Consider the following 16223-nt stretch of genomic DNA (forward strand, 5'->3'; position numbering starts at 1 on the left):
TTCAGGCTGGAATGTTCCCATGGGGAGCAGGGTTATGACTGATTTGCATATGGCTGGATCCAAACTGTGGTGTCATGAAGGGCAAAAACCTGATGGATTGGGATGCAGGTCTGAGCGACTGCCAGTGGCTGAGAATAATTTAAGCATTCTATCCGTCACCTTGTTGTTTCTGCATCAATCAGATTGGAGCCACTCACAATAGGGCAGTTAGTATCTCTGAGAAAGGGCAGTGCAGAGGATAGAGCACTTCAAATGAACTGACACTCAATATCCGAACTTCAAAGTCTCAGACACTAAATCACATGTTTCTGGATCTGAACTATGAAGATGGGAGCCTGAGTCCCACACTTCATCAACTGCATGATCATGGTGGCAGGCTGGATGTGAACCAACTGCCTGACACTCAACTCCACCAAGACAGAAGTACTGGTAACTGGCAACAATACCTACTGATGGTGCTGCCCCTTGTGGCTGTCTGAGCTAGGACCAAAACCCATACCCACAGGCCAACAGAGAAATCTAGGGATCATCCTAGAAAATAAGCTCAACGTGATGGCACAAATTAATGCAGCGAGTACTTCCTGATTACGCACCCTACGCATGTTGAGAAAGATCCTCAAATGACTGCCTGACAACACCAGACAGCCCATCATGCAAGCACTCACGACCAGCAGGCTGGACTATATCAACACACCCTAAGCCGGAAAAACAAGTTGCTTACCTTCTGTAACAAATTATCTGGAATAGACATTCTAGTTGCAGATTCCTTACACTGGAATTTTCCCCAGGGGTCAGTCTGGATCAGGAGATTTTCTTTGAGCAGTACCCTTGCATGCCGGTAGGTGGCATCAGCGTTGGGGTCGCCAGATACGACGTCGCAGGTTGTATATAGGTGCCACCCCGGCGCACTGACATAAGTTTCTTTTCACGACTTTCCACACCAGAAGCGCAGAGGCATGATGAACACAGACTCTGGTGCACCAGAACTAAGGCACTGAAAGGGAAGTTCCGGTCTCTAAAAATCAGTTCGCAGAGCAGGGAGGATGGGTGGGTCAGTAAGAAATCTGCAACTAGAATATGGCTCTACCAGATAATCAATTACCAAAGGTAACTAACTTGTTCATCTGATAGAGATTTCTAGTTCCAGATTCCTTACCTTATAATAGATACCCAAGGACCCAGGGTCCTGTAGGACCGAACGGGAAAAGTACCTGCTGTAGGAAATGTAGGAAGCTGGGCTGATATGTGGCGCGCACCTATGGTGCTATCACCTTATACCACGTATCCCCTATTAGTGAGGTGTAGACAGCGTCTAGGAAGCCCAGGCTTTCAAGAGGTAGCTGTGGATGAACAGTTAAGACTTATCTATCCCTGTGCGTGTGGGCACCCCAGCTTGAGTAGTGGTGCCCCTATAAACTCCAGTCCCAATTCCCTGAACTTCGTAAGTGCGGGGAAGTCATTTTACCTGTGTACTGGCCACTACCTGTGGTCCAGCTACATAATGGTAACTCCGAACCTGGATATGTTTGTACCAAACATGTCAGAATCATACCCCAATACTGATTCAAGTATTGGTGGCATGATTCCATGCACTGTGGGGGTACCTTAGAGGATTCCCCCGCCCCCTCTTCAGTTCTGCTCCTGTCAGTCTTCCAGGGTCTACGAGCTGCCTGCTCTGCTGCAGCCCCTCACACACAATTCTGCCCTCCTGGCTGCTTGACAAGCTCAAGCAGGGGACAGCAGAACAAAGGTTTTCCCTTAGGAGAGGGGTGTAACCTCCTCTCATTTGGAAATAGTTGTTACAAGGCTGAGGAGGGGGTAGCCGCCCCTTTCCTTTGAAGGGTGCATTTGGTACCCTTCTTGCATAATCCGGTTTCCACTTTTTCCTACCCTGGTGCGAAACACACAAAGGAAAGGGGAGTGTCCACTGCCCCTTCCAGTACCACCCTGGGGTCGGTGTCCAGAGCTCCTCCAGGTGGCCACTTGGTTCTGCCATCTTGGAAACAAGATGTGCAGAGGCCTCTGGGAGCATCTAATTGGGTAGGCCAGGTACCGGACATCAGAGACCTCTCCTGATAGGTAGTCACTCCAGAGAGTGACCAAACCCCTTTCTTGGGTTATTTAGGTTCTCCCTTGAGGGTGGGTCCCCAGATTCATGGTGCAAGATTCCATCAGGACTCCTCTGCAAAGACCTCTTCTACTCCTGGCATCCGGAACCGCTACTGGGCAACACAAGAACCAAACAAGACTGCAACGCCTGAGAAGACGTCTCCTTGCAACATAGTTTCCATGGTTCCTGTCAGCAATCTGAAACATTTACATGGCTGTGCATATTCTGTGGTCGGCAAGACTTCAGCTGCACCAAGAAGCAAGATGGAATCTCCCTTGGAGTGAAGGAGTCACTCCCCTGCATCTGCAGGCACCAAATGTCCAGCTGCTGGGATCTTCTTCCATCTGGATCTGCAAAGGTTTTCTAACACAGGTGGTGGTTCTGAGGGATACCCTGGGTCCTCTCTGCTTTATGTCCAATGTGGGAGACAGTGGGATCTTCAGGCTCCAAGTAGTCCTAGCTCCACACACACTAACTCTTCAAGGACAGTCTCCTCTCTGCTGCTCCAGCGACATGGGACTTCACCTTCAGGTGTGCTGACTGAGCCTCACTGCGACTTACTGTGCCTGCTGCAAGTGGGTTGCCTGTGGGGGCTCTGCCTGCTTCTGCTGGCTCTCCTGTCTTCTGAGAGTCAGCCTGGACTCCCCTCCAAGGGTCGAGACCCCAGGACCTTGCTGGTCCTCCACAGCTCTGTAAAACTTCCAACAGCTCCTCTTGCATTTGCTTGTTTGTGGCCATCCTGACGACTAACCCATCTGTAATCCGGAGACCATTGAGGGACAGCTTGTAGGCGACTCCAGGGACTCCTTTGCAGCTCCTGGATCCTGCAGATGGACTTCATCCATCACGGTCAGCCCAGATCTTAAGCTAGACAGTTGTGCATTGGCTCCTGCCCCACCTGGACACTCCTGTGCGGACTGAACTCTATCTCCTTCCATTGCAGGTCCTCTTCACCTGGAATACACCCTTGGGTTCCATTGGTCCCGTCCTGTTCCTGCAATTTCTGACGTCTCCATGTTATCCTATGGGAAAACTGGTTAACTTACCTCTCTGCACCTGGATGCTGGGGATCTTCTAGATACTTAACATTTGGGGTTACATTCTCTCCCAGCGATAGGCTAACTACACCATACACTCTGGTGGGGAACACACGTTTGCATTCCATTTTCTTAGTATAATGTTTGGACCCCCTCTAGGACCCTTGCTAATTTATGTTATTCCTAGCTACTTACCTGTGTATATTTGTTGTGTTCACGTTTCCAGAGGAAAGTATACCAAAGGTAGTCTAGTTTGGTGTGCCTATAATAAAGTACCTTTATTTCTGCAACACTGTGTGGTTCCTTTCATGTGTGATAAGTGACTGTGTGACTTCTGTGGTATTGCAAGTGCTTCGCGTTCCTTCTAGCTAAGTCTTGGCTGCTCACCACAGAGAGCCCTGGCTGTCTTGTCACTAACACTCACTAACAGGGGGTGTGCTTAGGCCCAGTATGAGGTGTAATACCATAGGTGTCCACCACACACACACACACTGTGTCATCTTCCTACACCCATCCCTTCAGACCTGAATGTCCAGGTAGTAGTGTTTAGTAAACGTGTGCAAGGACGCCCATATTGCTGCCTGCTAGATGCCCAGGACTGGAACTCCGTGTGCTAATGCAGTGGTTGCAGCTGTTGCTCTGGTACAATGAGTGTACAAGCCCTCCTGTGGTTGCTTTTTACCCAATGTGTAGCATATTTTAATGCAGAGGACTACCCATCTAGAGATGGTTCTATTCTGCACTGCCTCTCCTCGCAACCACAAAGAATTGATCATCCACCCGGAACTCTTTTGTACCATCAAGATATAACGCCAATGCTCTTTTTAGGTCCAGGCAGTGAACTCTCTTATATTCTGTAGAGGATGTGGGGACACGTAAAAAGTAAGGTGATTGATTGGTCTACATGAAAGGAAGCTCTAAGCATAAAAGAAGCCCTAGTACGAAGCACCACCTTGTCAGGGTGGATGGAGATGAAAGGCGGCTTCGAAGAAAGAGTCTGCAGTTCACTCACACAGCCGGCAGAGGTAAGACCCACAAGGTAGGCGGTTTTCAAAGTAAGCAGGTGAAGCGGCAAGTTGTGAAGTGGCTCAGAGGGAGCACACATTAGCTAGGTAAGAACCAAGTTTAAATCCCATTGGGGCATTATGAACTAGGAAGAAAGAGATGGGTAGGGCCCTTAAGGAATCGTCCAACAATGGGAGAGGAAAGCAGAGATGGCAGACAAATAACCCTTTAGGGTGCCCAGAGCAGAGCCCTGCTGGGCCAAAGAAAGAATAAACAACAGAACCTCAGAAAGAGGGGCAGAGAGGGGGGTAAACAGAATTGTCTGTACACCATGCCACAAATTTGTTCCAACAACAGGCGTATAGGGTTTTGGTGGAGGGACACCTGGCTGCCATGATTACGTTACAGACTCGGGCGGAAGGCCAATAGCTGTCTGCTGCTGTTCTAACTCCACGCAAGAAGGTGGATAGAGGAAAGCTTTGGGTGGACAACTGTCCCCCTGCTGCTACAACGGAATATCCTCCCAAAGGGGCAGTCTGATCGGAGGATGGCTGGCCAAATTCAATAGCTCTGGATATCATAATCTTTGTGCCTAGTTCAAAGCCACAAGAATGACTTGGGCTTGGCCATTCTTGATCTTCAGAACTCTGAGCAGAAATGATATTGGTGGAAAGACATAAGAAGCCAAAGTTCCACTCAAGATAAAAAGCATTGCAGAACGAGTGCCACCTTGGAAACTCCAAAGTGCAAAAGAGCGGACATTGCGCGTTCTCTGTGGAGGCAAACACATCTAACCCAGGCTCTCCCCACTACTGCAAGAGACCTGGGGCCACCTCTGGATGGAGATGCCATTTATGACTGACCAAGCATTGACAGATGCATTTGTCTGCTTTAACGTTCAGAGAGCCAGCCAGATGTTGAACCACCAGGGATATGTCTTGATGTTCCAGCCATTTTCAGAGGAGGAGAACCTTCTGACAAAGATTCCACAACCCCACCCCTCCCTGTTTGTTGCAGTACCACATGGCAGGTGTTGTCCTTTGAGAGAGGGAAGGAATGCCTTAAATGCCAGTCTGATCACCCTGCGCTCCAAAAGTTTGATATGGAGCTCGGACGCCTCTGATCTCCGCCTCTCCCATGTGGCCGCCCCATCCCAGGAGTGACACATCTGTCGCTACAGTTGCGTCTGATTGGGGATGGGAGAAGGATCTGCATCTGACCCAATTGCGGTTCAAAAGCCACCAATGTAGATCTTGCGCAGTTCCCTCTGAGATCTGGACCATGTCAGAGAGATTCCCCTGATGCTGCGCCCACTGGAAATTCAGGTCTCACTGCAGAACCCGCATATGCCATCTGGTACATGTCACCAGTAGGATGTAGGAGGAAATGAGGCACAGCAACCTCAGAGTTAGTCTCATTGAAATCCCGGATAGAGGCTGAAACATTGGTATCATAGCATGAATATCCTGGACTCACCGCTTGAAAGGATAGGCCTGAAACAGCACTGTATCCAGAACAGCTCAGATGAGAGGGAGTCAGGTGTGACACAAGAGCACATTTACAGTGAACCCCAGCGAATGCAAGAGGTCCGCCTGTAGGAAGCTGGCCTGGTGTTACTGGTGGACACCTATGGGGTGTGCACCTTATACCAGGTCGCGGCAACCCATATTAGTTAGTGAGACAATGTCCAGGAAGCCAGGGCTCTCTAGCGGTATCTAGGAGGAGTGTAAAGCAGCTGGAATATCACAGCAGTCACACAGTAACTTATCACACATGAAAGGAACCACACAGTGTTATAAAACTAAAGGTACTTTATTACAGTAGTATATATATATATATATATATATATATATATACATACACATACATACACACACACACACAGACACACAGTAATATACAGTAATCATTAGGAATTAGCACAGGGGTTACCAACCTGTGGTCTGGGGGCCCCTGGGGGTCCATAAAGCCTCCTCAGGGGGTCCGATAATGCTTAGAAAATTTAATATTAACAGATTAGGTCCCCAGCTTTCACTAATGACTCATAATTGGGAGGGGTGGGGGGAATGGGTGTGGTTCCAGATTTCAATCATGAATAAGTGGAGGTCCCGAGTTCCAGTACTGATTAAGTGGGGGGCCAAAGAATTCAATAGGTTGGGAACCACTGAATTAGCATATAGAAACAAGCATTGGCAAGAAATAGCAAGGGCCAAACCATATATCAAATATTGGAATGCGAAGTGAAGTCCTCAACCCAAGGATGTGGAATAGTTAAGAAGGGAGCTGGGAGAACTCAGGACCCCCAAAGGTGAGTACCAAGATGACCCCCAGCGACCAGGAGAGCAGAAATAAGTTACCTGTCTACCCAAAGACTAACAAGACTAACAGTGACCTGTAATGGCCCAAAAGGCATGTGGTGTTCACGGATCACAATGCCAGGCTGGAGGAATAAAACAACTTCTTCCCAAGGTGGCCCAGCCTCTTTAATTCTCTATCCGGAGGAGAGGAAGGGAACGCGCCATGGGATGCTGAGGGTTGGATAACCAATATCTTGGGGGTGGGGTGTTGGGTCAGGGAAGCAAGGTCGTTCAGTGAAGGCCTTTGTCCTTTTAACAGGGCCTGTGTGCTGGGTTTGGAACAGGTCCCCGGCAGGACATTCGTGTGGGCTTTGTAGGAGGCTGGCTCAGTTATGGTGTGGCATCCTATACAGAGTCCAGGCAACCCTTATTGATAGTGTTTAGGTGTCCAGATAGCAAAAGCTCCCTAGGGGTAGCTATGGTGAGCAGCTAAAGCTTATCTAGGAGGAGTGTGAAGCACTTGCAAAACCACAATACTCAACCAATGACCAGAAACAACCACACTAGTTGTTGCAAAAATATAGGTTTCGTCATTACAACACTAAAGTTACTCTAACATTGGCATATCTACAGATAGCAATATCAACACACAAAAAAATATATACTTCGCAATAATCAGGAAAGGCATAAGAAATACATGGGGCCCTATGGAGGGGCCAAACCATATATTAAGAAAGCGGTATAAGAATGGAGGTGCCCAACCAAGGTAAGTGTATTAGGATCCCAGGGGGTGGGGGAGTAGGAAATTACCAAAGGTTAGTACTAGAAATCCCACAGGAGCCCGAGTGCAGAGCTGTTATTGAGCCCGGTGTCCCATAGGCTAACACAGGATCGTCACAGTTGGGATTCAGGACCCTTCCCAGTGTACCCTGAGAAAACCTGTTGGTACAAAGACCGTTGGAGAATGTCCCCACCCGTGGATACCCAGAAGACCAGACACCAGGGAGCCCAAGAGCATAGGGGTGAAGCGGCATCAGAAACCCTCACTGGAGTCAATGAAAGCCTCAGTTGTCCAGCTGCTGTCGCGACCCGTGGACCAGGTCAGTGGAACCCAAAGGTGGATTCCTGACCAGAGGAACCTGAAAAAGAAAGGAACAGTGTCCAGACCACTAGAAGATGTCCAGGTGGTGCAGGTAGGCAACGCCCACTCTATAGGAGGTGAAGTTCCTGCAGGACGGTGAAAGAAGAAGTCCAGCTGCGGAGTCCAGGGAGATTCCGGAGATCCTTGGAGTCACCCACAAGCTCTCCCACATTGGTCGCTGAATTGCAGGAGGGTCAGTGGTCAGAAGGACCATCAACAAGCATTGGCAAATGCAAATCTCTGTAGTAAAGAAATTTGAAGATTTTGGAGAACCAGCAAGGACCTAGTGACGCGACCCTAGGTGGGGTCAGGGTAGGCTTTCAGCAGGAAGGTAAGTCAGGCCTAGTTGGAGGAGCCCCCAGGGATGACCCACTGGCAGCAGGCACAGGGTTTCGCAAGGAGGCCTCAGCAGCACAAATAGGAGTCCCAACTCTCAGAAGCTGCAGAGGGGGAGCTGAATCTGGAGTTGCAGAGTACTGGAGGCTGGGGCTTCTTGGAGTTTGAAGATCTTCTAGGAGGAAGAACCAAGAAAAGTCTTGGCAAGAGCAACAGTTGCGGTGCACAGGGGTTCCGTTCCAGTGGATGCAACAAGGATCCACCATCTCCCAAGTTGGCCAGAAGACAAGCTGGACCAGGAGAGGACCACAGAACCACCACCTGTGAGCAGAGCCTTTACGCTGTCCATGGGACAGCAGAATCCACCAGCCGATCGTCGTTGTCTTGAGGTGCCTGCAGATCCAGGGGAATGAATCCTTCACTCCACGGGAGATTCCTTTTTGCTTCTTGGACGCAGGAGTCCATGTGACCCTGGAGGATGCACAGGCATGGATGTTGCAGAAATCTTGCAGGAGCTGGAGAAACAATGTAGCAGTGGGAGCCCTCCCAACGGGATACTGTCTTGTTTCAGTTCTAAAAGAAAACCAGCAGCAGTTTGTGAGGCCAGGAGAAGAAGATGTCTTGCAGAGAGTTCTTTGAAGGGTTGCTCGATGAATCTGATGACCTACCCTCAGGGAAGCCCTTACGTAACCCTAAAAGGGGGTTGGTAACTCTCTGAAATGACCCACCTATCAGAGGGGTCAGGGACGTCATCTACCTGGCATCACCAGCCAGATGCTCCCAGGGGTCTCTGCACATCTTATTTTCAAGATGGCAGAATCAACTGGTCACCTGGCAGAGCTCTGTGCACCTCCCTAGGGAGGAGCTGGACAGGGGGTGGTCACTCCCCTGTCCTTTGTGTGGCTTTGTGCCAGTGCGGTAAAAAGGGGTTCCTGAACTGGTACAAACTGGATTATGCAAGGAGAGCACCAAATGTGCCCTTCAAAACAGTCTGGTGGCACTAAGAGGCCACCCCAGCCCAGCCCAGAGACACCCACTACAAACAGAGAGATGGTCACACCTGTCCCTTGCAGGAATTCCTTTGTTCTGCCTTCCTCTGCCTGAGCTAAGTTAATCAGCAGGAGGGCAGAACAGTGTCCGGGGTCGGCAGCAGTGTGGGCTAGCAGATAGACCCTGTAAGGCTGCACAGGCAGAACTGAGAGTTCCTCTAAGGAACCCTCAATTTACAGGGGATCATGCAACTAACACTGGAATCAGTGTAGTTGCATGACTCCAACATGTTTGATACTAAACATGCCTAGGTTCAGAGAAGCCATTATGTAGCTGGACCACTCTTATTGACCAGTGTCCACTACATACCTTAGGAAGCCTTCCCTGCACTTACAAAGCCCAGAGAATTGAGTCTGGGATTTGTAAGGGTACCCTGCTCATGTAGGAGTACCCTCAAACTTAGGCACATGCACCCTGCCCTTGGGCTGAAGAACCTACTAGAGGTGTGACCTACAGTGCTTAAGTGCAGTGACCATGATATACGGTACGCCTTATATCTGTGGTGAAAGGATGCATGCACCATTTCACGCAGGCTGCAATGGCAGGACTGCAGACACAGTTTGCATGGGCTCCCATGGTTGGTACAATAGATGCTGCAGCCCATGTGCAACCCCTGGTGTACCAATGCCTTGGATATCTAAGTATCATATACTACGGACTTGCATGGGGGCACCAGTATGCCAAATGTGGGGTGTAAAAGTTTACCAGCAACCACATTTAGAGGAAAGAGCACATGCACTGGGGTCCTGGTTTGCAGGATCCCACTGCACTATGGTCTAGACACACTGACACTAGGCAAAAAGCTGAGGTAACTATGTCAGAAAGATGCGACTTCCCTACACATGTCATTGAATGGTAAAAGGGGTTCTAATGTGGAAGCCCCAGGCAGAAGCACCTCAGTCAGGAGATTAGTCCTGACAGCCACAGAAGGCAGCTCAAGCCCAAGACCTCAGCTGCTCTCTGCACCCACCACCATGGAGTAGGATGCCTCCTCCTCCATAGCCATGGTAGGAGCAGAAAACATACTAGTGTCAGGGGAGGTTTCCAGACCACTGTCTTCACCCAGTTCCATAGCCCAGTCCACAGAGTCTTCAAGCTGGAATTCTAACGGGTCCAACAACCCTTCCATACTCTCATCCAACTCATACCCATAAAATTAAGGGTCAGGATCCATTCCAGCGACCCAGGTCCCTGTTGAAGTCTGAATCAGTGTCTAGCAACGCTGCTCAGTCTCCGTGTCAGCGATTAGTGTAGGACTGCCGCTGCCAGCGGCCCCATGCGACGTCAGGAGCATCAACACCCAAAACTGTCGTCGGGCAAGGTTGCAATCGTATTACCTATGCAGGTTTGGATCCAGAAGCGGATCCCAGCATGCCTCTCGGAGCTGAGGCCGAAGCCACTGACACGGAACCCGAAAGGGCCCCTTACAATCCTGTGGGCATTAAAGGCTCCTTGAAAGGGTCGGAGAGTGGTGGCTCTGGCTCCCGGAAACTCGGAGAGGCACGGAGCCAACTCAGAAATAGGCTCCAAAGTCAGAGGTCTAGAGAGTGGACGCTCCTTCTCTTGCGTCGCATGACCGATGGGGTGAAGTTTAAGAATGCTTGTACTTCTCCAATTTTTTCTTCTTACCCAAATGTCCCGACAATTTCGAATGGGATGAGGAGGAGTGGTGATGGCTCTGTGAGTGGTCTCTGGACCTTCCTCTAGCAATGTGGACCCGGATTCCGCGCAGTGAGCAGCTTTAGGTACCACTCCCTCAAAGTCTTTGGGTTCATGGCCCTGCAATCGGAGCATGACTTTGGGTTGTGGTGGCTCTCCAAGCACCACAGACACACCAGGTGTGGATCCCTCACCAACATTATGCGGTGACAGGAGTCGCAGGACTTGAAGCTGGTCTTCCTTAATAACATCTCGAAGCACCAAAAGTCAAAAGACTTCGACAAAGTCGAAAGGCCAGTTAAAAAGCGACTGTATGGGTAGCTTTCTCTGGATCAGCACGTAGGCTGGTGCAGAAAGAAAAGAACTGACATTAGTGCACTGGGGTGGCGCCTATATACGACTTGTGACGTCATATCAGACGACCATGATGCCAATGACGGATGCTGAGTCGACTGACGTCACCTAACATCGCGCAAGGGTATTGCTCAAAGAAAAATCTCCAGATCCAGACTGACGCCTGGGGGAAGTTCTAAGGTAAGAAATCTTCAACTAGGTCTCTATCAGTTAAATTAAATAAATATTTTAAAAAAAAAATCTTCTGTACTTAACGGGGCTCTATACATGCTCTCATCTAAACGGGATGCCAGGGCAGCAACTCTTATGAAGAGCTCAGAAAGGTGTTGCCATCTATTAGGCAACGTCCCGAAGCACCCGACAAAACGCATTTACAAAAATGCTACTGCATAGGTTTTTTTAAGCCAGGAAAGTCCAGCTAAGTATCTGGTTTTCGAAAGCTCTAAGACAATGGAAAGTATGACATGAGAATACTTTACTTAACCTGTACAGCAGCAGCAACTGGTTTAAGCAGAGTTATTTCTAGTTTTTAGAAAAACACAAAATAAACTGTAATTATTAAATGACACTGGTGAGAGGACAACATCAACACATTTTGAATACCAGAGGTGTGATTTCCGTAAGAAACTGGTAGGCAGTGTGGACAGTAGAATCTTTACTTCTTCCAAGCTTCTCATTTGGCTCTGGAGGCACATTTTCTTTTCGGTCTTCCTTGTCCTTTTCACACTCAGGACCCTGAATCTCCATTTCGCTTCCATCAGACCCTGTGAAAGTTAAATAAGTAAAAAATTTAACATAAACCCTGCCTACGATACAGTAAAATGCAAATTCTGTGAGTGTACACAACTCTGTACCATTATTGCTAAGTCAGAGATGTCAAATTCAAACTGAAATTCAAAATCGATGGACCACTGCTAAATTGTTCCTCCTAACTTACAATCTAGACAATCGTTAGCTATTAAGGCCTAAATGGAACTGGAATCCTGGCTTTTACCCCTCCTATAAATAGCTGTGTTACTTGTTGGTGCTGCACAATCTATACAGGAGTGCATAAGAGAAAAAAAAATAACTTCTGAGATTTTATTTTGCTAAACATTATCAATCCATATTCAAAGAAAAAATAAAACAAAAAAATGCACACTGACAATTATAACTTTCCTGTCTCTATAATAGTATGTCTAAGACACTCTAGTGAACTTAAACCCATAAGATTCACACCTATAACAGTGTTACCTCTACTATAATATTTCCTGTGCTTAACATGGAAGGAAAATGTCACTTACCCAGTGTACATCTGTTCGTGGCATTAGTCGCTGCAGATTCACATGCTGTGCATAGTCCGCCGTCTGGTGTTGGGCTCGGAGTGTTACAAGTTGTTTTTCTTCGAAGAAGTCTTTTCGAGTCACGAGACCGAGGGACTCCTCCCACTTCGGTTCCATTGCGCATGGGCGTCGACTCCATCTTAGATTGTTTTCCCCGCAGAGGGTGAGGTAGGAGTTGTGTATGCTAGTAATAGTGCCCATGCAATGGAATGAATACGTATGTACCAAATGAAGGTTAAAGTAATATATTTACAAATGTACAAATGTTGAAGATATACTTCCAAACGGCTACAGGCTCCCGGGGAGGCGGGTGGGCGCATGTGAATCGGCAGCGACTAATGCCACGAACAGATGTACACTGGGTAAGTGACATTTTCCGTTCAGTGGCATGTGTAGCTGCAGATACACATGCTGTGCATAGACTAGTAAGCAGTTATCTCCCCAAAAGCGGTGGTTCAGCCTGTAGGAGTGGAAGTAGTTTGAAATAAAGTTCTTAGTACGGCTTGCCCTACTGTGGCTTGTTGTGCAGATAACACATCTACACAGTAGTGTTTAGTAAATGTATGAGGCGTAGACCATGTTGCTGCCTTACATATTTCGTTCATTGGAATATTTCCTAGAAAGGCCATAGTAGCTCCTTTCTTTCTGGTTGAGTGTGCCTTTGGTGTAATAGGCAGCTCTCTCTTTGCTTTAAGATAGCAGGTTTGGATGCACCTAACTATCCATCTGGCAATACCTTGTTTTGAAATTGGATTTCCTGTATGAGGTTTTTGAAAGGCAATAAAGAGTTGTTTTGTTTTTCTAATTACTTTTGTTCTGTCAATGTAGTACATTAGTGCTCTTTTGATGTCTAATGTATGTAGTGCTCTTTCAGCTATTGAATCTGGCTGTGGGAAGAACACTAGTAATTCTACTGTTTGATTTAAGTGGAACGGTGAGATAACCTTTGGTAAGAATTTTGGATTTTTTCTTAGAACTACTTTATTCTTGTGTATTTGAATAAATGGTTCTTGTATGGTAAACGCCTGTATTTCACTTACTCTTCTTAGAGATGTGATGGCAATGAGAAATGCAACTTTCCACGTTAAGTATTGCATTTCACAAGAATGCATGGGTTCGAAAGGTGGACCCATGAGCCTTATTAAGACGATGTTGAGGTTCCATGAAGGAACAGGTGGTGTCCTTGGTGGTATAATTCTCTTTAGGCCTTCCATAAACGCTTTAATGACAGGTATTCTAAACAGGGAAGTTGAATGAGTAATCTGCAGGTAAGCAGATATTGCGGCGAGATGTATCTTTATGGAAGAGAAAGCTAGATTGGATTTTTGCAAATGTAGTAAATATCCTACTACATCTTTTGGAGACGCATGCAATGGATGAATTTGATCATTATGGCAGTAATAAACAAATCTTTTCCATTTACTTGCATAGCAGTGTCTAGTGGAAGGTTTTCTAGCTTGTTTTATGACCTCCATACATTCTTGTGTGAGGTCTAAGTGTCCAAATTCTAGGATTTCAGGAGCCAAATTGCTAGATTCAGCGATGCTGGGTTTGGATGCCTGATCTGTTGTTTGTGTTGTGTTAACAGATCTGGTCTGTTGGGTAGTTTGACATGAGGTACTACTGATAGGTCTAGTAGTGTCGTATACCAAGGTTGTCTTGCCCATGTTGGTGCTATTAGTATGAGTGAGTTTGTTTTGACTCAATCTGTTTACTAGATATGGAAGGAAAGGGAGAGGGGGAAAAGCGTACGCAAATATCCCTGACCAATTCATCCATAGAGCATTGCCTTGGGAGTACCTGTGTGGGTACCTGGATGCGAAGTTTTGGCATTTTGCGTTTTCTTTTGTTGCAAATAGATCTATTTGAGGTGTTCCCCAAATTTGAAAGTAAGTGTTCAGTATTTGGGGGTGAATTTCCCATTCGTGGATTTGTTGGTGATCCCGAGAGAGATTGTCTGCTAGTTGGTTCTGGATCCCTGGAATAAATTGTGCTATTAGGCGAATGTGATTGTGAATTGCCCAATGCCATATTTTTTGTGTTAGGAGACACAACTGTGTCGAGTGTGTCCCCCCCCCCTGTTTGTTTAAATAATACATTGTTGTCATGTTGTCTGTTTTGACAAGAATGTATTTGTGGGTTATCATGGGTTGGAATGCTTTCAACGCTAGAAATACTGCTAACAGTTCTAAGTGATTTATGTGAAACTTTCTTTGATGTATGTCCCATTGTCCTTGGATGCTGTGTTGATTGAGGTGTGCTCCCCACCCTGTCATGGAAGCATCCGTTGTTATGACGTATGTTGGCACTGGGTCTTGGAAAGGCCGCACTTTGTTTAAATTTGTACTGTTCCACCATAGAAGCGAGATGTATGTTTGGCGGTCTATCAACACCAGATCTAGAAGTTGACCCTGTGCCTGTGACCATTGTGATGCTAGGCACTGTTGTAAGGGCCGCATGTGCAACCTTGCGTATGGGACAATGGCTATGCATGAAGACATCATGCCTAGGAGTTTTAATACTATTTTTGCTTGTATCTTTTGTGTTGGATACATGGCCTGTATTAACTTGTGAAATGTTTGAACCCTTTGTGGACTTGGAGTGGCTATCCCTTTTGTTGTGTTGATTGTCGCTCCTAAGTATTGCTGTGTTTGACACTGCAAAATATGTGACTTTGCATAGTTGATGGAGAAACCCAGCTTGTGAAGGATTTGTATAACATAATTTGTGTGATGTGAACACTTTGTTAGCGTGTTGGTCTTGATTAACCAATCGTCTAAGTAAGGGAACACGTGTATTTGCTGCCTTCTGATATGTGCAGCTACTACTGCTAGGCATTTTGTAAAGACTCTTGGCGCAGTTGTTATTCCGAATGGCAACACTTTGAATTGGTAATGTATTCCCTTGAATACGAACCTTAGGTATTTCCTGTGCGAAGGATGTATCGGTATATGGAAATACGCATCTTTTAGATCTAATGTTGTCATGTAGTCTTGCTGTTTGAGCAGTGGGATTACGTCTTGTAATGTGACCATGTGAAAGTGGTGAGTAAGCTCCTGTGTTCTTTTGTTTGACGTGGTACTAGTTCTATTGCGTCCTTTTGCAGTAATGCTTGAACTTCTAGTCCTAGAAGGTCTATATGCTGTTTTGACATATTGTGTGTTTTTGGTGGGACGTTTGGAGGGAGTTGGAGAAATTCTATGCAATAACCATGTTGGATAATTGCTAAGACCCAAGTGTCTGTTGTTATTTCCTCCCAAGATTTGTAGAACTGGCTTAGTCTTCCCCCCACTGGTGTTGTGTGAAGGGGTTGTGTGACTTGTGAGTCACTGTTTATTTTGAGGGGTTTTGGGACCTTGAAATTTTCCCCGGTTTCTTGGGAATTGGCCCCCTCTGTATTGTCCCCGAAAACCTCCCCTTTGGTATTGTCCCTGGTAGGTAGGTGGTCTTGTTTGTGAGGTGCTGGTTTCTGTGGGTTGACCTCGAAACCCTCCCCTAAAAGTTGTTTTACGAAATGTGCCAAATGTGCCTCTGCCCTGCGGGGAGTAGAGTGCGCCCATGGCTTTGGCTGTATCGGTGTCCTTTTTTAATTTTTCAATTGCAGTGTCGACCTCCGGCCCAAACAATTGCTGTTCATTAAACGGCATATTGAGCACAGCCTGTTGTATTTCGGGTTTGAACCCATATGTGCGCAGCCATGCGTGCCTCCTTATTGTGACTGCAGTATTTATTGTCCTTGCAGCTGTATCCGCTGCATCCATGGAAGACCGTATCTGATTGTTCGAGATACTTTGTCCCTCTTCCACCACCTGTTGCGCTCGTTTTTGTAACTCTTTGGGGAGGTGTTCGATGAGATGTTGCATCTCATCCCAATGAGCCCTGTCGTATCTCGCCAGGAGGGCTTGCGAGTTG

At 47.1% G+C, this 16223-nt stretch overlaps 1 protein-coding gene across 1 annotated transcript in view; it reads right to left on the reverse strand.

Moving 5' to 3' along the window:
- MDN1 (midasin AAA ATPase 1) overlaps positions 1-16223 on the reverse strand; it is a 1740009-nt gene that overhangs the window by 91424 nt on the left and 1632362 nt on the right. Inside the window, exon 94 of the mRNA XM_069235499.1 lies at positions 11593-11753. Within this exon, the coding sequence (XP_069091600.1) occupies positions 11593-11753 (161 nt within the window). The remainder of the gene's footprint in view (positions 1-11592; positions 11754-16223) is intronic.

Source organism: Pleurodeles waltl, chromosome 5 (assembly GCF_031143425.1).
Source record: "Pleurodeles waltl isolate 20211129_DDA chromosome 5, aPleWal1.hap1.20221129, whole genome shotgun sequence".
Taxonomy (NCBI): Eukaryota; Metazoa; Chordata; class Amphibia; order Caudata; family Salamandridae; genus Pleurodeles; species Pleurodeles waltl.